This window comes from Stegodyphus dumicola, chromosome 2, assembly GCF_044657685.1.
Source record: "Stegodyphus dumicola isolate Sdum_Otavi_A_Nest chromosome 2, ASM4465768v1".
NCBI lineage: Eukaryota > Metazoa > Arthropoda > Arachnida > Araneae > Eresidae > Stegodyphus > Stegodyphus dumicola.
Genome location: NC_140769.1, coordinates 95,244,766 through 95,267,821, shown reverse-complemented (window position 1 = coordinate 95,267,821; position 23,056 = coordinate 95,244,766). Strand labels below are relative to the sequence as shown.

The 23,056-nt window shown below is 32.8% G+C and overlaps 1 protein-coding gene across 2 annotated transcripts in view; it reads left to right on the top strand.

Moving 5' to 3' along the window:
• Nucleotides 1-23,056, top strand: part of LOC118193336 (uncharacterized) — a 309,458-nt gene that overhangs the window by 162,906 nt on the left and 123,496 nt on the right. For both annotated transcript variants that reach the window (XM_085810940.1, XM_035364411.2), the window contains exon 2: nucleotides 8,904-12,346. In XM_085810940.1, the coding sequence (XP_085667066.1) occupies nucleotides 8,932-12,346 (3,415 nt within the window). In that variant the 5' untranslated portion in view covers nucleotides 8,904-8,931. The remainder of the gene's footprint in view (nucleotides 1-8,903; nucleotides 12,347-23,056) is intronic.

Below are 23,056 nucleotides of genomic sequence, written 5' to 3'. Positions count from 1 at the left end.
TTTTTTATTTTATTTTTATTTGTTATTTATTTATTTGTTTCTTTGTTTATTTGTTTATTCTATTAAATTTTAATAAAACTTATGTAGTTAAAACCATTTCATGAAACAAAACATTTTACGACAAAATTAATCAGTTTCAAGTGAATATTACTAGAGACTTGAAATTAATTCGCAGCGTTGTTCGAAATTTATTGGTAACGTATCCGTAGAGAGAAACCCTGGGGAAGATTGTTCAAGTAAACCTGGCTTCAGCGTTTTTACACCCTAGGCGAATTTAAGTACAATTCTAACTTTCAATGTGTGTCTTACGTATGGTACTAATAGTGTCTGTTTATCCTAGTATTCTGTGTGGTACTATAGCGTCTGTTTATCCATGCTCCCCCATGTATTGCTCCTAAAATCTCACCTCGTAGCATAATGTAAGTCACATGTACAGCATTAAAAGTACCAATGGTGGGTATTGTCATGCGACTGACACATTGATATTCGCACTCAAGCATCTTCACGCAAAAGTAGCTCATGTAAAATGAACAGTCTTAATAGTTTCAAATTATTGTATAATCTATGTGTCTCTTATGTTAATAATCCCTTATTCTCTGTTGACAATAGAATGTAACCAAGACATCAAGGGCCCTGTAACCGTGCTCATGTACATCTTTTATATGGTACAATAAATATCCGCGGATTTGGCATCCAATTCCGTATGGGTATACCCGTTATACCCGGGACGGAAGCCAGCTCAGTGGCTTAAACCCTAGGCGATCAACACATTTGGCACCCCATCTAAATAACACATATTCGTAAGTGTAATCGAAATGTGGCTTTATTTAGTTGTCGCTTATGAGAATATTTTATACGGCGCCTTCTGAAAATTAGCGTCGTGAGTGGCTGCCTGTGTCATCAACGCTTTGAAGGTGACCCAAATGGCCAATGCAAATAGATATTTGTTCATTTCATCACGGTTTCAGGAGTGCAATAACTTTTCAGTTCTGTGTAAAATCCATGTGGCCACACAAAGTTGAATTTCAAGGGTTACTGATTCCAAAATGCTACACGAGAGAGGTCGGTTTGCAAGACGTCCTGCTGCTTGCGTTCTGCTGACTTCTGCGCACAAGGAAGCTCCTTCAGCATGGCACACAGAACATCGACTTTGAACCAAACATCAGTGAAGGACTCGGCTTAATCGCATCGCTGATTCTTGATTATCTTCATCTGTAGAGTTAGGGACCTTGTACCTGCCTTTCAACTTCCGAGAAAGCGACCAGTATGGAGGTTTGATGGTTTGTGTAAATATCATGCTGTAAGGGTATATAAATTATGTTTATTTGTTTGTTTAATTGAACACGACAAGACACTGTGCTTTCTACAGGAAAATGGCTGGTATTAATTAAGGATGTTTTCAGTGTCATATGTTACGTATTCAATACAAGATCTTTTTTTTTTTTTTTTTTTTCCAGTGATGTAAAGTATTGAAAATTAATGATATTGACCACATGATAAATATTTGTATCTATATATACAATATTTCACAGGCTTTCTCTCTAAGGCTGATTGATGTAATAATTTACACATATAATTTTAAACATGGCTGATCGTTGTAGATGGTGCTGGCGAGTAGAATGCGCAGTTACGTAGTAGATGGATGAAATTTGCAGACAAAACGTAGCTGTAGATTCAATACATTTTATTTCTAGAAAAGTCATTCTTGATATGCATATTCTGATTCACACATCTTTATAGGCGCATTCTATACCCCACGTTCAAAAGGTTTTGCCCAAAAAATTTAATTTCAGTTGAAATGTTGTTCGCTGATTGACTAAAATGTACCTGGATTGCATCGTTATGTAAGATCGTTATATGTATGTATGTATGTAATGTATTATACGGATATATAATGTATGTTAATGTATTATACGGATGTATAATATATGCTAATGTATTATACGGATTAATTTGAAATGACACGGTTTAGATTGATATATTATAAGCAGTTGCTATTATTAGAATAGAACAGGGAAATATCCAAAATTCAAATATTTTAATAAAATAGGCTCTTGCCAATTAAAATCAGAAGTTTCCTGGATATATTTTTATTTCACATATAAATGCACATTGGAGAATGTAAAATGAAAACGTGTTACTAAATTAATGATAAGATTTATTTTCCGAGTCTTAGAACAATGAAGTTTTTTAGAGTTTCAGAGTTTTTTAGAGTTCAGGTAATTGGCATTCTGTTGTTAATACTGTTTTAATTAATATTCATCGTATTTGTGATATATAGTCTCTTAATTTTATGTTAATAACAAATTATTTTCTAAATTTAACATTAATAAATAACATTAATAAATAAAACATTGTAGCTAATTAAGTAAATCCACAGGATTGAATGACAGTTTTATTAATAGTATGAGAACATATACTCCCCCCAAAAAAAGGAAAAGAAAACTTAGCCTTAAATGTTCTTTCTCTCTCTATCTGTCTCTTACAAATATCTAAATTGAAAAACACTGCAGGCTTAATTTTTTGCTTTAAACCGTAAAAAGAAATTTTTGATGCTTCTTCTTTTGTGCAATTAATCTGTTGAATAATCAATGACCGTCAGGAAGTGATAAATTAATTAAGTCGGTATAGGTTGTCAGTTGTATGTATTCTGTTAGTTTTAGGAATTTAAATGCCCAAAATTTGAATTTAAAATGCATTCCGTTAATTGAAGTCTTTAGTTTCTTCAAACGTGTGCTTTTTTTAATTTTCCGGCACACGTGACTAAATATTTTATGTAGCAAGCATTATTTTCATCGACATTCTCAGTTCATTGCACAGATCATAACACTCATTCTTATGATTCTCAGTTCATGAGACTTTATGAATTTTAAGAATCGAAGTTTTGAAAGACGAAATTTCTATATTAGCTTTTTTGCTAATTTAGCTTTATTTTAGCTCTAATGAATTGCACACGTTGAATAAAAATTTTAAAGTGTTATACATTCTTAGTGCAGAAAGATGAAATTTCATTTTTATTTAAAGTTTTTATTAAGATGCATGCAAATAAAAAAATTATATAAAATAAAATTATATTATGTAAATTTCGTATATGAGAAGAAGAAGTATATTTACAAAGAGACTCAACGAAAAGGTATTCGACTAATCGATCGAATCTTTACCTGAATATTTTTGATTTTGTGTTGCCTTAAAACAAGGATTGTTGTATTATCTGATTTAGAGAAAAGCCGCAAGAAAGTTAGAGAAAACTAGGAAATTTAGAAAATAATTTAGAGAAAACCGCTGCCTGAATTGCATTTTAGTTTTGACCAATAGAAATTTATGAGAACGAATATGAGGATATCCACCCTCTTTTTCTCTTGATTTTCAAATGACCAGATTTTAAGTACGTTCTTTCCGAAGAGATATTGCAAACACAAACGACTGTGTCTTTAATATTTTTAGTAGAGACGAGGTTTCCATAATTCTTCCAACTACCCACCCAGTTTTAGAGGCTCAATGTCCTTCGAAAAAGGTTCCACTTTTTGAGTTTTCTCCTTATCGAGTTAAAGAAATTTGATTTATCAAAGGAATAGCAACTTAAATTTCAATACATATTGTTTGGGAGAATGAATTTCAATAGTCAAAGTTTACATTAGCAAATGCCTGTGTGGATCTTGGAACTTTGCGTATCACTGTACAGTAACTGCTAGCTCAGCATTATCAGTAATGGTATGCAATTTACCTCTACGCTGTCCGAAGAATTTCTGTATCTAGACTTTTTCGCTAGTAAATTTAGCAAATTATTGATATCTTTTTTTTTAACGAAGAAACTTCTGTTTGTTGTTTTAACACGCCACACTATTTCGGACAGAATATTCCTTTAATAGCTTTTGGAAGGAGGAGAGTTTCTTGATATTAGTCGACGGGAATTTTCAGCAGCTGTAAAAAAAAAGAGAGAGAGAGATACTGTGGACCTATCAAAAACATTTTTCGCAAGTTATCTCCTGATTTTATCTGAATGGAAAAACAGTTGTATTTTCACTGACAGAACAAAATGATAAAAAAATAAGGAACTATGTATAAAATCAGGTAGTAAAAGAAACATGCGTTAAATTGTTTCACTGATGTAATTGAATGTTAATGATTTTAAATACACGCTACCTTGGTTTTTTACTTCCTTGTGCGAAGGAAGTATTGTAATCGAGAAAAATTTCGGGTATCATATTTCAACGAAAATATCCATTTTGATCGCTATCGAATGCAATTTAACGATGTTTTTGCGTGACATCCGTACGTAAGAACAGAATGAAGGGCTCTTTTTTCCAAAAAAAACATTGTAAAACTGATTTAAAATGAATTCTGAAGAGATTTTTCGTAGCATCTGTATGTACATACGTATTTCGCATAACACAAAAACGAGTAGCCTCAGAATGTTGAAATCTTTTATTATATAGGACTGCTATAACATGTAGATGTGCACCTCCCATTTTAGTTTCCAATCGGCCACATCAAAAGTATATAAATATATATATCCACTTTGTTACTCGGCTGAGTGAGCTCAGTTTATTTATTCTTATATATTTGTAAATTGTGCATTTTTTGCTTTAAAAAATGATTGAATTATGTTGTTCTTATCTTCCGATTAAGGTTTTTATGCCTTTACTTAACCTGCATGCAATAATTGTGGAATTATCAACAATTTAAAGGTATTTTACGTGCGGCTAGGCCTAATTTTTGTTTAGCATGGCAGCCATATTTGTTTACATTTAAAATTTAGCAGAATAGTGGATTTGCTGCCAATCTAGAGAACCCGGAGATCATTAAAAGTTAGATTTCGTTATGTGTCAAAAATTAATAATTTTTTAATTTAACCTTGCCAAACCATGACGATTTTCGTCATTTAAAACACTTCTGTAATTGGAAGCATATGAATATAATTAAAAAGAAAGGAGAACAAACTAAAAAAGACCTTTGTGGTCAAGAATTTTGCGCTTTGAGCTGCAAAGATTAATGTGTGTGTGTCTTTGATACTGCCGATTGCAATAAAAAAAGGAGGTGCACAGTTAGATGTTACAGCAGTCCCATATACAAAATTTCAATGTTCTACAGTTAATCGTTTTTCAATTACGCGAGATACGTACATGCGTACAGTTGACGTCACGAAAGAATCCCATTTTAAATCCATTTTACAGTCCGTTTTGAAAAAAATAGTCCTTTATTCATACGTACATACATACGTCACGAAAAAAAAAATCTTCCAAATGGAACGGTCAAAATGAATATTTCTCTTGAAATAGAAATAGGATACCCTGAAGTTTTTTGCGATTCAAATATTCTCTTTACTTCGTACAATGAAGGGGAAATATACAGCAAAACAATTTTGCCGGTGTTACTGTGCGTTAAAATTAAATTTACGTTACTGTTGTATAAATAAAAATTATATTTATTTTTTCAGACGATACTAAGAACTAATATACTCAGATATTAAGATCAGTTGTATGTTTCCGTACCTACAAAATTCCTTACAATCTTGATGTTATTTCATTGTTAGTACGCAATACGGCTACTGAGATAAATTATAGTATTTTGCGCTTCGGAAGTGTTTTCTCGTTAGCAATGCATGACTGGACAAAAACCGCGAAATAATTATCTACCATCGTATTGATATTCAAAGTAAACGCCGTGCATCCCCCTCCCACGCCTGTATGCGTTCTATTTGCTTCGCTAACTGCAACCGAAAGCTGACCAAGTTGAGTTATTTCCCACTTTCCTCAGTCGTTGACTCGTTATTATCTCAAGAGAATTCGAGTGTTGATGATAATAGATATACCATCGTCTTGAACTTTTTATCCAACTTGAGAATAATTCAAGATTAAGTAAGTAATCATCCCAATGTAATGTAACTTTGCCATAAATCTGTTACTTTTGCGAAGCATTCCTAAGCAGATAGCTCTAGCGTGCTCTACCGTTATCAAATAATCCATTTTGTCTCCGTTGTATTTTGCTAATAATGATAATCGATGATACTGAAAGTGTAAAAATACCATTAGGATCCCTCACACTGTTATTCTAGCAAACAAATTGCAAATAATAGTATTCTAGTAAGCAAGAATTGTTGTAATTTGGAAGATAAATGAAGGGTCTAATGTTGCTTGAAATGAGTTGCATTTTCGTATTTTGCCTGAATTGCTACTTTTTCTAAAATACGAAAACGGTAACATCTTTCAGTGTTTATAACCAATGAAACAATTTTTAAAATATCATATTATTTTCCAGTAAAGAAAGCTCGAATAATGGAAACTTAGAAAAATTTATTATTTATAAGAGTAGTTTTTTCGTTTTCATATACCCAATTTGTGAGTTTATAATATTCTTTTAAACCGCAGAATGTTTAATCGCTTAAGCATAAAATGAATGATTAACAGTTCCTGCAAGTTTTAACGGTCAGGTTTAGATATTTTTCTTCATCTTATCGTTTCTTAATGTCATTATCCTTAAAAACAGTTCTTCAGAATCGTCTGTATCAGTTCAATGCACGATAATGAAGGGTCTCGAATATCTATTTATTCGTTTTACATTTATTGAAATGTTTATTCAGGTGAGGTCAGTCATGATTGGCTTATTGCCAAAGCAACTTTACTTGTTTTATTATCGAATTATTGTTCTTTTTTATATTTTTGTTCTGTTTTTCCTTTCATGCGCTTTGTCGTTTTTATCTTATTTTAAGTATGATGGAAAGAAAATATGCTTTAAGTTTGAAAATCTAGCTGTCTCAAAATTGCTTGTACACAGTGAGTTTAATTTCAGTAAAGAAACTCATTTGGGGAGAGATGGTATAAAAAAATCTTTCTTTGAGTTTCCGGACTAAAATTAAAAAAAATAAAATAAGGTAATTATTTCTGTTAACGCTACGAAGCTAAAAAATTCCTGCTTCCCGGAAATACTCATGTAACCACTGGGCAGCTGCGAAGCTGCGAAGTTATAAGTATAAATCCCAGCCACAAAATTTTGCAAAACTTCTTTGATCCCACGTCCGTTCCGCAAATTATACCTTTTTTTTTTTTTTTTTTTTTTTTCCCGGCGTTTAAATTATTAACCCAATCTCTATTAATCGCTGGCAAAACAGACAAAGGGAAAGATTAACAACAGAAATCCTCAAATATCTTAATCTTAAAATAGAAAAATTGCACCGTGTCATGCAATTAAACAACCGCTTAAAATATGCATAAAATGGATAATCTAGTAGCAATGTCTTTCATTTTTGTTCTCCATTTTAATTTTTTTCCACTTGAAAAGAACATTTAAATGCAAAATTTGCAGTTTGCAACCTGCAGTAAAATTTTTTAGCATCACTGTATGTTTAATTAATTATATGTTTGTGAAATGAGCTATAATTAATTAGTTAAAGAATTATGAATGATTAATAAGGTATTATAGGTGATGAATAATAATTAAATTTAAAAATAGGCAAAAAATCAACATTATTTTGGCGTATTATTTAAAAAAAGCTCCTACAATTTCGAAGGTTTTCAAACACAGGTTCCTCTTCAAAGGGGTAGCAGTTAGTCCCCGTCCAAATAGTTATAGTTCATCCCCCCCCAATATTTTTTGTTTTCTTTTTTAATAAGAGGGACTTTATCGTCTTCAAAATCCTACTCCAAACTAAGGTTGAATTTTTGCCTAATTTTACTTTTTACATTGGTGTCTCTCTCCTTCGAATTTAATAATGAATTATTAAATTTTTCGTGGTAACTATTAAAAGTGAAAGTGTACCTGTGAAAGTGGAAGATAAAAGAAGCTGGGAAATTACACGGTTAGTTGAATAATTTTATCCCCAAACTGACTTTAATTTTATTTTATTTCAATTATCTCGGAAAATAATTATATAAAATATCTTCTGAGAATCACCCCTTCTTGGTACAAAAGAAGTTAAAGGATATAATTAGATATTCTAAAGAGCAATATGTAATTCTTTCTGCATTTCTTAGAAATTTCAACTAGCACATTTTGCTTTTTGTCATTAAAGAAAAAAATATTCGTAAAACAATGACCTATGGGGAATTACTGTTAATGATGTTACAATCGATTACTGCTATTTGTGTAGGCGGTATAGTCGTAAAAAATAAATATAATGACAAATTATTTTCCGGCGTGTTCTCAAATGATGATTTGTATGTCCATATTATACAATGTTATTTTTAAATATTTGATCCGATTTCAGACGCTGTTATTTTTTAAATTTATAAGTACAGAATAATACATAAAATAGATGTGTAATTGTCCACGTTGTACCAGAAGTGTTTGGTGGGACTTCCTTTAGAACATCACACTCGATTGTGAAAACCATGCCATATTTATTTCAACATACTCTCTGTCATTCTTTTCATGGTTGCATAGTGCAGTTTTTGAGATCATACTGGCCCGAGGACAAAGGTCCACAAACGTATCATTTTCAGCATATACCAAAAGGAAAACATAGCATGACATGAAATCATCTGACTGGGGCAGTCCGATGACAATTTTAGAACACCCAGGCATCGGATCCACGACGTCATTTCCAAAATGAGCACGAGTGGAAGAAGCATTATATTAGAAAGTATGATGTTCTTCAACTACGTTTTTAGAGCATTCTGCGGCTTGGAGATTTCATTTCTCGTTTAATGTGTATCAAATTAAATTACTGTTAATAGATGCAAAATTGTATTCCTCTGAAATGCAATTAGTCATTTTGAGTAACGCTGTATTTTAATAAAATGATAAGGAACTGTATTTTTTATTCAACTATATCTTTAATATTAAAGGCTAAGGCGTAATATTTCATTAATGCACATGGATAATAGTATTAATTTTATTTATTTCTAATATTGAAAATCTGCTAGAAATTTGTAAGATTGTAAAGTTATTTCTTTTTACTTCTGCAGGGTGGCAGTGGAAGAAGATGCACCTTTAATGGTTATGGAGGCATCGACCCTGAGTACCCCTCAGAGGAAGTACAACCCAGTTCCTGTGCAGAAGAGTTTGAGTCTCCCTTCGTATGCAAGAGCTAGTGGCGAAGGTATCGACCACAGGCTCATATTTGCAGCCCTTGAGCAGAAAGAGAAAGTCCGCAGGAAAAGCAGAATCTTTGCTAGGGAGAAAACGGCTCGACAGAGTACTATATTCTGCTTGCCAATATCTTCTGGGGCCAAGTGCAAAGAAACTTCACTTAGTTCAGATACCTCTTGTTCGTCATTAGAGTACCAGAAACCGAAACCTGCGCTTAAAACCAAAAAGGATAACCCTAAGGACTCTGAGACGACGCCTAAAAACGAACTTCCGGTAAACGAAATTATAAACGCCAAAACGAATCGTATCGAAACTAAACCGAGTCAAGATTTGGTCGGTAAAGATGAACCGACAAAAAATGAACTCAGCAATTCGCTAAAAGAGCAAGATCAACGTAAAGGCTATCGCAGTGCCGTCGATCACTTGAGGCCTAATGTCGGCAGTAGTGATAGCATGGAACGTTCCTCGCGCAGTTCTAGCGATAGCCTTAGTCGAAAGGAACGGCTGGTCGCTATTAAAGCCAGGGTTGAGGCAGCCAGAGAAAAGTACGGGGATACGTCTTCTGAAGAAGAAACTCGAACATCCATTACGAGGTACAACTCTGACGGAGTTATCCATAGGACTGTTCGAGAGGTGAAATCAAAGTCATCTCGCATGGAAAAACGAATTCGTCGTAGATCCCATGGTTCTCAAGATCAATGGCCCTCGGGATCAAGCAAAAGGGCTCACAGAAAACAAAATTTAAGTCTCTGTATAAATTCTCCAGATGACGGCGTCAAAACTCCAAGTGGATCATTAGATATCAATAATGATTTCAGTAATTTGGAATGCAAAACAGATTTCTGCCCTTCTCCTAATTTTCCCGATTTGAAGAAGAATTATTATTTTAGTGATTTTCCAAGCAAAGAAAATGCGGCCCGCATTGTTCAAACGCGTATAAAGCATATTGAAGAGGAAGAGAGAAAACGCAGAAGTGGTTCCGATTTTCGCGAGAAAACAAAGTTGTCTCCTCGTCAGAGCCCACAAAATGTGGATACATCTAGCCCCTTTTCAACAATAAATAGAAATCAGCCTTTTAACCAAAATTCCAGCAGCTACAACATGGACAGAAATACTCACACTGATGTAGTAAAGAGCTCATCTCCAGTCCCCAAATCTCCTCAGCCACCAACACCTCCACCTCGATCTCCTAAGTCAATGACATTTGTTAATAAAGCTTTCATACAACACCAAAATGTAACTTATTTCGGTCACGAAAATAATAGTTTAGAAAGAAAGGTGTTTTTCCAACCAAATATTTCAGCAGTGTCACATACTCGACTTCTGGACAGAGTTAATTCTAAGAGTGAAGCTGTCATTAATGACCCCAAGTCTGTAAATGAGATGCTCAGTGAGACATCTGAAAAGCAGAAAATAAGAGAACTATTAAGTTCCCGAAGGAAAACCTGTGGAAACTTTGATTTTGTTGACACGAGTCTTCTAAACGATTTAAGCCCTTCTCGTGGAACCACTGCTGTATCCAAACCAGTCTTAATGGTTTCTAAAAACATTGTCCCTCCTGCCGTTCCAATAAGATGCATGGAAAATAAAGGATATTTTTCCAGCTCTGAGACTCCTCATCCAGCATCTGAAAGCATTAAAAATAAATTATTAGCAAATAAATGGGACGAAAATGAGAAGAGACGTGAATTCATGTTTAATAGTCTTGAAAGTAAGAAGAAGAATCCTTATTCCTGGCTGAGATGGCAAACTCCGCCGAAAAATGAAATTTGCTTTTGCCGCCTAATTTCTGGAGAAAAATTTTCTTGTACTTGTCATCCCGCTGAATGTAAAGATAATGATAAAATATATGTCAACACTAATTTTCTTTATTTCCAAAATTCTTCCAAAATTACGAATTCAAAAGAAATTTCTTCACTTTCTACTCATTGTCCTAAGAGTAGGCTTAGTAAATCCGAACTCAATATTGCAATGGTTGAAAAGTCTAATCCTACCGTACAAGACATAAAAATAGATGAATCTAGTTCGCTGCATAGTTCAAAGAAAAGTTTGCTATGCCTAAAAGACAATTCTACTTCTGTTTGCCCCTCTAACTCAGCGTCTGCAACAGCAAATTTGGATAGTGCTATGGAAGAATTAGAAAGTGTATACAGAAGTCTAAAATTTAGCAGCGATAATTTATCAGAAAGAAATAGTATATCAAATGTTTCTGATGAAGAAGGCATGAAAAAGTCGTCTAAACCTTCTTGTGAAGCAGAGTTAAAGGTATCATTTCATAACAACGATGATTTATTGTCGCAGTCATCTAAAAACCCAAATGATAAATTGTATCCACAGTATAACAAGTCGTTTACTGAACTGAAACGAGACGAGTCTCAGCTTATCTCGAAAAACAGAGATTTTAGCAGTAACACTTTCAGCATCGATGAATTGTTTAACGATTTGACCAGGCAATTAGACATAGAGCAGAAACTGTTGAAGGAATCACGTGATGGTAAGAATCAAAACCAGTCTAACAACAGTCAGGTGAAAAAATGCAAAAGTTTCAAACATAAAATTCGCCCATCGCCTCTCGAATCTATAGTAAGCATTAGGAAAGAAATTTATGACAACTTGCAAAAGAGCAGCGTTCATCAGAGTCAGAATCTTTGTCTTGGTGTTAAAAATAATGATACTCATGAAGAGGCTCAAGCTGCGCTGGCCAAAAAGAAATATAAAGCAGTTAGATCGTTGTCAGCTAATATTTCGTATTTGATGGCAACAGCGAATTCGGATTCTGTTGGGTCTACTAGAACCAATTCGTTAGTAAATTCCGAACTAGCTATTGTCAAAGGAGAAACGAATTCTGTTGAAAACTCTCCTTCTAATCATTACGAACATCCTGGCCTTGAGCCACCCAAGACTGAAATTAAATCTATTCCTTTTCCATCATCTCGAATGCCAACGAGTAAAACTGGCTGCTCTGAAGCGCAAAACCAAAAAACAGATGAAATTAGACATATTAGAGTTTCTATGGATTCGAGTGTGTCTCATTCACCCCCCATTATTAAGAATTCGCTTGTCGAAACAAAGCAATATCCTCGTCTCAGTTCAGCAATCTCTGGTTCTCAGACTTCTCCCAAACTGGGTGTTCCTAAACGTGTGCCTCGTGATATCACCTCCTCTAGCTCAGTCGCCAAAGAAACTATTGATATCTTGGATGAAAGTGGTTTCGAAAAACTTTTGAATACCCTTCTAAATGAAGTTCCGGAGCCCAAACAATCTAGTCTACTGCGGTCAAAAGAAAGAGGGCCAGCGACTCCACCTCCTGTTGCCGCAGGTGAGATGCGTGTCATGCAGCATTTGGACGTAATTCGTTTGAAGCCTGTGCCCAGTTAACTCTTGACTCATATCTGTTACCATTTTATTTAACACCAGTCTTCCAGTGTGTTGCATTTTGTAATCACTAACCAAAAATCATTTTCTTAGCAAAACAGCAATCACATCCTATATAAGATTACACATTTTAATACTTCCATGTATATTCTTAATAATCCTAACATTAATTTTATTATATACAAGAACGGCAAAAACATAAAAACTTATAAAAGCCCATACGATTTGAGGATTGTTGTGCTGCTCACTTCTAAAATCTTGCATCGCGGTAAACAGTCAGTCAAATGCTTAAGCACAAATATTAGACATTAAAAAGCTATATTAAATCATTCTTATGAGATGTGATAATTAATTCATGAGGTTGATATCATAATTAATAATAATAATATTAAGCTAATCAAAATATGTTCCTAGGTACTTTTCAGTTAAAGCGACTTTTGAAACCTGCTTTTTAATAATAAGAAGAATTAAGAATACCGCTTCTAAAAAGATAACGTATATTTATTAAGAAAGTGTGAGAATTTTGGAAATGAAGTAAAAATTAAAATTCTTGAATATTCTGGCTTATTTTCGCAACATAACAAAAGTGTTTGAATAATAGTTCAAATGCTTTAAATTCTTTCAGAATCTTTTTCAAATGAGAGCAAATGTAAGGTGAAGATGATTATTTTAAGAATTAAAATAAGCAAACACGAAATTTTGAAATCTAAATTTTCTTCAGGAAACTAAGAAACATAAAAATGTTTGTTATTTAAGAGACCAAAAGAGGTGTAGAGTCTTTTAGTAAGTTTTGGAATCACACTGTAGACCCTTTTGAAAACACTAAGTCGCGAATTCTCGCTAGGTGTTGGAAGAATAGATGACTGTAGAAGGTTTAAATAACCTTTTTACTTGAACTTAAACAGAAACGCACTCATTCGGTGCTCACAATTTACCACCACTTGTGGCTAAATAACTTAACATAAAAATAAAATATACAATCACAATAAAGTAAGATTGACTACACGATTGGCTCCTTCTTTATCTAAACCGCTAAATCGGCTACACGCAGCAAAGCCGAACCTAGAATATCAGTATGTTCTAAAGAGAGTGGCTAAGCACCAACTATTCGCGTACAGAGCTACTTCAAACACGCGGCATAAACTCGAAACTAACACTCTCCAATTATAAACTCTTAAAACCGCTGCTTAAATACTGATTCCGAACTCACTTAGATTTGCATACACGTCATTAAAATTTACATTCTGGCAGGAAACCGAAATCAGAAGGAAAAGGAAAGTTTCTGAAACTAAAAATATTTGGTTAGAATAAAGTAAGATACTAGTGGGGCACTAGTACCTTACTTTATTACCAGGGGCACTAGTGTGCCATCCTGGGATACTACGAAAGTGAGGGATTTTTTTTTTTTTTTTCTTACTAAAGACTGATCTTCTCAAACTGCTTCGAGTTAAAATGTTTAACGTCTTTCTGTGTCAAAATTCTAAAGATCCTTAACCGAAAAAGCGCCGAGTCGAGCTTTAATCGCTTTAAAGACCCCCCCCCCAAAAAAAAAAAACATCAGAAGAACGAATATCCCGTCTCTAGACATTGCATATTTTATTTCATTTTCGTTGCATGGCTCATTTTTGTTTTCTGCCTTCTAACAGTTTTAAATTGATCATCAGTAAGTCTTCGTATATCTTCACCGATTGCTGTATTGTGATCGTAATTTTACATGTAATGTTTTTATTGTGTAAAAGCATGTATTTTGGTTTGATGGTTTTCCCTTTCTTAGATTTAGTTTATAGTTACTGAATTATATACGTTAAACTGAGAAGCGAAATAAATTGCTATATTCTGGGGAAAAAAACTCGTTCAGTAAAACAAAAATAAAAATTTTAAATGCTGAAATATTTAAAGCATAATTATAATCACTCCTCGAATTATAAAAAGAGAACGAATAACTAATCCTTTTAACATCACAGATCAAATAAACATTTTATCTTTAAAAAATTTCAGTCTGAGTTTTTCAAAAACATATGAAGAAATTCCAGAATCGGCACAATGTGTAGAAGGAACTAATTTTCATTCTAATTATGATTTAGTTTTAATTTAGGTAAACGAATTAATAAATTTTTTACTTGCTTTTTAAAATTTTTAACCTATAAATTAACCTTTTCTCTATAATTTTTCAAAGCAATGCTTTTAACATCATAACTGTATTTTTGCCGCATATATTGCCTCTTCATTACAAGCAATACACCACAGAATTATAGAAGGAAATGAACTTTTAACATTAATTTACATATTATAATTGAACGTGACTAGTTTGAATGTTTAATAGCGTTAGAAAGATCTAGTATAGTTGATAAGGTACATGAAATATCAAAAGAACAATAAACAGTGAAGACAGAATCGGAAGGTATAGAAAGAAGTGTCAAAAAAGTATTTACCCATTTTGGTACTTTTCCGTTTTGCCGGCGCATGCGATAAAGCCGCCAATAATGGTACAACTGATGCCAAAAGGAATATCCTCGCTGGTAACCTTTTACGCATCATTTTCAAAACAAATCGCAGCCATTTCTTATCAGATTGATTGTTTCTTTCAATACTCGTATACAGTTACATAGAATTTTTATCAGATAGTTCAATTTTATGCCCTAAGGCCATTCGCGGTAAATAAGTCAATTAGAATGCAATCACACCGCTCACCCAAAGGCGAAAATATAGAAAAGGCGAAGTCAAGGGGGTTGATCTTTACATTATGGTAACTTGGCGTTTTTTTTTGGCGAAAATTTGGCGCCCAACTCTCCTACAGCAACCCTCTATTTTTTTTCCCCGCAGCCATTTTGTCTTCACGAAGTAAAGACATGTTTCTTTTCTTTTTATCTACTGAACACTTCTTCCAACAATCTTCTAGCCGAATTACACTTATGCTAGAAATTTTATCAAACAAAACTGCTTAATCATGACAAATATTCACTGCAAAATTGGGAAAAAGTGCACAATACCATACTCCTTACGCGTTTTTCAAAATAACACATACACATAAACCATGTACACGCCGACTTATTTTTACTTAAAAAAAACATCCCAGAATTGCACAAAAATGGCATTGCGCACACTCTTCACTATATCCATGTACACTGCTTTTTTCTCATAAATTAGAAAATTTCACGAAAATACATGACAATTTTCTCAATCTTTAAACCCGGTAAAAAGAACATATATGAAATTACCTGATCGCGAAAAAGTATTTACCCTTTCCAAATATGAACATTTCCACATATAAAATAAATAAAATATCCAAAAACTTTTACCTCTAAATCATCTATTACATTATACACGTCACCAACGAATTCATACCGCAAGCATTACAAATACTTAGTATCAAATATTTAAATTATTTCCATGCACGTTTACTTCAACTTAAACGTATACCAAATTCCTACAAACATAAAATTCACAAAATAACTATCATTTAATTAAAATATCACTAAACCATGTACACACCGACTTATTTTTACTTAAAAAAACATCCCAGAATTGCACAAAAATGGCATTGCGCACACTCTTCACTATATCCATGTACACTGCTTTTTTCTCATAAATTAGAAAAATTTCACGAAAATACATGACAATTTTCTCAATCTTTAAACCCGGTAAAAAGAACATATATGTCAGATATTTATATTATTTCCATGCACGTTTACTTCAACTAAAACGTATACCAAATTCCTACAAACATAAAATTCACAAAATAACTATCATTTAATTAAAATATAATTAAATTCAAAAACACTACTTAAAATATAAATGAGCACATACATTAAATTAATACATACATAAATACCCATTTCGAATTCACTTTAGTTACGGCCATGGGATCCAAAAATTCACGAACACTGTTTCACACAACACAGAATAAAGCCAAATACAAAATTTCCAGATTTTTTCCCGATTTCCCGCCTTTTCCGATTAAAGAACCGTAATTCGTCCATTAATATCACATGACATATCCCATGACCTCTCATTTCCCTCACACAAAATAATGCGTAATCGGAACTGAGTACTGCTCACATTATTACCAAAGTGCCAGGTAGTAACCTTTATCGCCCCCAAAAAGTCGCCGAACTACCAGTTACCATATTGTAAAGATCAACCGTCAAGGGTTTTAAATTCGTCAATTCTAATAAGAATGCACTACCGAAGCAAAGACTACGGTTTTACATAATTTCTGAGTAAGCTATTCGTACGAATTTAAATAATTATTGCATTAAAACTTGCATTCCAAATTAACATTTAACTTGAAATTAATGTAGATAATTACTAAGAGAATTACATTTTTGTAGCGTAGTTTACGCGAGATGAGGTCACTTTATGACCCGGCGAATCAGGATGTTGAACCATGAAAGCATAGTAAATTCTTAAATTAATGTCTTTTTACAAATGTATTGTCTTAATTTATTGGCTTTTTACAAAATTTTAAATGATATTAAAATGTTTATGGCTTCAAAATCAAAAATTCTTAGAAATAACATTTTTATGTGTATATTATGTGTATTTTTTATGTATTATACTGTATGTTGTCGCCAATAAAGTCTGCTTCGCGAGATTTGCGCCGGTGAAACGGAAAAGTACCAAAATTTTTGTAGTCAGAATTGAAATGATTGGTGATAAAGGAAAGTCTAAAAAATATTTCCTTTCCTATACTCATGTTTTCTCAAAACGCAATGAGTTTTCATATTTAATTTGCTTTGGTTAATTTCAGAAATTTAATTATTCCTTTTACCGTTTTCCAGTCATTTGTAATTTATTATAGGTATTAAGGTTTTAGTAGCTTCCATACCGTGTATTTTTCTGAAATATCAAAACAGTATTTAAAACACATAATAATAGAAAAAAATATATAAATCATATTTAACGTTTTCGGTAGTGATTGGATTACTATTGTCATAATACTAAAAATGTATATATTGAAACGCAAAAAATTTTTTGTATCCAGATTATATCCTTTTTATAGTAACTTTTTCCCATACCTGACATTAAAGAAAAATTTAGGAATACATTCCGTTCTATCTGTGTACGCTGCTTCAAATTTGAACTGAATCGTATGAGCTTTTTTTATAACATTTATTGTAAATCACAAGACTTCTTATTTTTTGTATTAAATTATTGAATGAATTGTTTTTTTCTGGAAGTTTCATGTGGGATTTAATCAACTCCCGCTTGTGCGAGAAAAGATTTAGTGAAGTTTATTTCGGCTAAGCATTAATATTTAAAGAGAAGACAAATGTTCATATTTTGACCTTTTAACATATTTATCAGTATTTAAAAGGAACTACATATAGTGATTAGACGAAACTTAGCCTGAGAATCTTGAATGAATGATATGAGATATTTTATACGAACTCTGCTTGACTTGTTTTATACTGCCTGTGCATGGTTTTTCTGTGATATAGAATCTATAACAGATGGACTGTTTGTAATGTTAGTAATCTTAACAGCGTTTTATAAACTGATAGCTCTTTGTAGAAGCATGCATTTTTGTATTTTGTTATGTTACCATTATAGCAATAAAAGTAAGTAATATTTTACGAGTCTGTTGTGAAAGATTTTAATGTTTCCATATTTATTATATGTTTAATAAAAGATTGATAAGAATTCGAAGGTAAACAACAACATGTATTAACAAATATGGTACTATTCTGTTTTGAGGACCGTAAAAAAATTGCAGCGAAAATGTATGCGCTCTAGCAAACGCGCCTATTTAACAGCGTGCCAAATATAGCGTACGCGCTGATTTCAGATTGCGTAAGTTTATATAGTTTTATATTTCTTAAGACGCCATTGAAATACTAGTTTATTTTTTAAATCCTTTTTGATATCCTATGGATTTAATAATTTGGGAATTGCCCATGACGAAAAGTGTGCAATAGAATTTTGGGTAAAGTGCAGAATCACCCACTGCTTGACGCGTTTTTAAGAATTGCACATACTCAGTATCCTTCTACACATCGACCTATTTTCTCTTTAAAAAAAATCCCAGAATTGCACAAAAATGGTACTGCACACCCCTTGACTTTATCTATGTACACATCGACCTATTTTCATTTAAAAAGTAAAAGAAAATTGACAAAAATCGAATTGTTTTTACCCTTGTAAAAAGCGGCAAACAAATAAGTGGACGATTCTGCACTTTACCGAGAATTTTTTCAAAGAAAAGACATCATTCATTATAGAAAATTATGTTTGAACAACCAACGAGATGAAATTATGCTTTAGCGATAACTCGGTAGCGAAATAGCGATGCAGGCATCCATTCAGTTATGTTTAGCAATTTTTATATAAATTATAATAATGATCTGAAATAGTTATTTACTCTTATGCTTCCATTCAGTCATGTTTAGCCTTTTTTATATAAATTATAGTAATAAAAAAGTATTATATGAAATTAACCTTTCATCTAAATTTAAAACATCAATCTTAGATAGTTGTTTACTATTATACTTCCTTTCTTGCGTTAGGGTTGCCGAAATTATTTTTGGCAGCACTGTCATCGACAATAGTTTGGCGATTTTTTTACGGCCCTCAAAACCGAATAGTACCACAAATAGCTTACCAACAAACACATCACTGATCGCATTGCCAGATGTGAAGTGGTTAAAAAACGTCGTGCTAAATATGTTGCCTCAAGATGATTGAAAACCTCAGTTTATTGATACGCGATGTAATTCAAGCTAATGTCTCAATCTATTCTTGCTTGAATGATGTCTTATAATGATGATTCTGTTTCTAAATTATGATTTATTAATTTATATTTATAAAATTATAACCACTACTTAATGTATATTAATCAGATTCAATGCTTGGAAAATTACGTCATTAGCATAATTTTAAAAATAAACCTTTCTAACAATTATTGCTAAAGTTTAAAATATCAGTGATGATCTACAGAAGAGCAAAAAGCCAATTTTATGTTAATGTTAGTTTCAAATTTGAAATCGAAAATTTAATTTCTCTAAAACATATGCTAGTATAATATTTATTGAAGCTAGAAACGTCTTTAGTTGGAGTCTTTCCAAAATATTTGGACTATTAGGTTACGTGGTGTTACGTTATGTTACCGAGAATATATTGATCCACTCATACTGGTAAGTATTGCCACAGTTTGAAACATAAAATTCTCCCTCTCCTCTTACCATGGAGGTAGGAAGTTAGATGGAGTGGTCCTAAACGGTTTCCCCATACCCTGCTTTGAAGCACTTTCGATCCCTTCATTGGTGACCAAAACATTAGGTAATTTACCGTTAAGTTCAATGGGTTTTGACACGATCGGATGTAAATATTCTGTAATTACGGAGTAAATATGCATGTAAATGTATATATTTTCTTTTTCTACAATACTTCAGAGTCCTAGGTATATGAAAAGAATACAGTTTTAAACAACATTTCATTCTGAACGGAATTAAATGCTGTACTTTTCACAGAATAGTTTGCTCAGAATGGTTTAATTTGAATGAAATATTTTCACAAGTTTTTGTTAATTACATTCTATTGTGTTATTAATATTAAAATTATGCATTATTACTTTCCTATTTATAGAGCTTCTTCCTAAAATACTTTCTCAAATATGACATGATTTTTTCAGCTTCTGAGGCATCTTTTAAGTGGAAAACTAGAAGTCAATTTATAATTAATGCTCTATTCGGTCCATTTCAAAATAAGAGCACCTTTTATTTTAATAGCGAAATACTTTAAATAGTACTTAACTTTCTCTGAATATTTCTGAAAGAGAATAAAATAAGGATTATTTTTTAAATATTTTTTAAAACTTGTAACTGATTTATTATAAAATGTAAGGGGAATAATTCTTTTAATTATACTTATCAGATTTTTTTACCCTTAATTTCAACAATACATATTCCAAAACTCTTCTTTATTACTTTCTTAAGTACGCATCTCATAGAAATTTCTTTACAATACCTTTTAACAGATTGCTTTCCAGTACGAATAATTCTTGCTTTACTAGTTTTATAACGTATTTGTCAACAGGATGCCAATTTATGTTTACAATTCAATGTTAAGGTTATTATATATTTAGATAATATTTATAATAATTATAAATATAGATACATTTAATAATTGTATTTTTTCACAGTAACTCTCACAGTTGTTTATGAATGAATAAATCCTTCATTTCAAATACATTTATAAATAATTTAATAAACATTTACTTATTTTGTTAAATGCAGATACATGCCTTTTGCAAGCACATGCATAATTTTTCGATTTGTATGGAACTGTCGTGTGTCGAAATACCATCAAAGCGCTGTCAAGCGAGCTTCTGAATGTAAACATAAAACACCCCATCTGGTGACCGAAGCTTTGGAACGATGCTTCACTTCTAATGCCGGTTTGGCCACTCCTTTCTTTCTTACCTCTATGCCTCTTACGCGTAACTTAGAGCGTTGTCATACAGCAAAATGTAAAAGTTTAATTTATCTTCCGAAATTATTCAATTTTAAGCAAATTGAGATATTTAAAAGCAATAGACGCATTTCTTATATCTTTTTTGTTCTTAATAATATATTGTTGCGAAATGCCTAGCTGCCTTTCCCGCAAAGCGGGTTTAGGATTGCCAGAAAAGGTAAGGATGCTAGATTTGGTACGATGTCGCCCAGTTGGCGACAGAATTGGCGATATGCCATAGACGGAGTGAGAACATTCTAAAACGAATGTTTACTGCTTTACCCCGGAATGATCTCGAAGACAGGTCAAAAGCTATATAAACGCTGCCTGTACGCGGAGTAGCAGTGTATTTGAGTTTATCGTCAGTGCATCTTCAGAGAGTATTAAGAGTACGTTGTGTCGTTGTGTTCAGTAGCAGTGTTTTGAGCTCCGAAAGCGATCTACCGAGTCGGGAGCTGTACTTTAGCGCTTTGCCGTGAGGCTGTCTTCACCTTTGCAGCCTGAAGGCTGTGTTGCTTATTGTTTCAGCGTATTTATCGTAGTTTTTCGACGACTGCAAACGTGTCTTTGGAACTGTCCTGTGTAATACTGACAAATAAATTGTGTTTTGATTCTTCATCAAGTGTTGTCATCAATCACTCCAAATCCACGAACCCGTGGAACGCAGCAATATCTAACTGCTATAGCTGATAAAGATTTCCTGATGCCATTTTTTTATGTAAAGCCAAAATGTTATGTTATATATAAAATTTAGTTATTTATAATTGGTCGGTCCATAATTATTGAATAATGCTAATGGTAGGATAAGTTTGAATAAAATCTAGTCATGCGTATACTTTGAAGTATTTTAATGCATTAAAGTGTTATTATATTGTAGAATCGGTACTTACTGTCTAGGAATATGATGTTTGTAAACTTACTTCCGATGTGGCTGTCTAGGGGCTTGAAATGACTAATTTGACTTATGAATAACTCGAATATTTAATGAAACATAAATAGTTGCTACAGACTACAAAATGATTACATGTGTAGAAAGATGAATTTACATAGATGATATATACAGATGAAGAGAATCGACTGTCTGTTACACGTAAACATCTTTCAATCGCGTCATCGTCTTAATGGCGGAATCGTCTGACTTCATCATCGAAAAAAGTAAAAAGATTTATTCTCACAGCTTGTCGTGTCATCCGATTATAATGAACGATGCCATCCCACAACTGCTCGTCCATCCTGATGGAATGCGGCCTCGCATTCTCGTAGCACCACCATCTCATCTAGAGATCTAAAAAATAAAATTAAAAAAAAAAAAAAAAAAAAAAAAAAAAGATTTTTAGTTACTATTGAGGGAAAAGTCGTCTTAAATGGTTTATTTCAGCCATCTTTTCTCATCATCTTAACATCTTCAAAAATAACGGCTTTAGCTCTTCTTCAACGTTCGTTCATCTTTAACAGTCTATCTGAATGCATGTATTTTACAAACACGTCTTCCTTTCATGTTGTCTGGAACAATTCGTCTGGATTCGTCTTCGTATGTATGTCTTCTTAAACATCATCTGAATACGTCTTCTGAATGCGTCTTCTTATATACCGTCTGGATACGTCTTCTGAATGCCCCTTCTTAGATACCGTCTAGATACGTCTTCTGAATGCGTGTTAGATATCTTCAAGATCCGTCATTCGAATGCGTCTTCTCAAAATCATCTTCTTTAAGCCGTCTTCCTTCATACATTTCATCCTTAGACATCATCTTCAGTCTTCTTAAATTAGTTCACGTCTTTAAAACAATAGTCCATTAGTCAAATCGGGAGAAATTTGTCTATTCGGGAAAAACGTCTAAATCAGGAATCATCAAAATTGTTATTTCATTATCAAAGATTTTCAATTTTTTTCCTGGGTCTTCTGAATCTGCATTTGCGCTTCTTTTTTCTCACCTTCTTTAGTTTCTTTTGTTCCGTCTTTGCTTTCTGTATCAGCGTCGTTTTCATCAGACTTTTTAACTGACTTCTGCTTTTCAATCTTCTTTTCATCTTCGATGATCTCTGTAGTTTCTTCGTCTCCAGTGGCTTCTCTTGCTTCTCTATTGCAAGGTATTTTACTGAAATTGTTCTAGTAGAATTCGCATTTGATTCATCATCTTTAGCAAATGACTCTTCTTCGGGAAAATGCTTCTCTTCAAAATCTCCTTCTGCAGTGGCGTTTC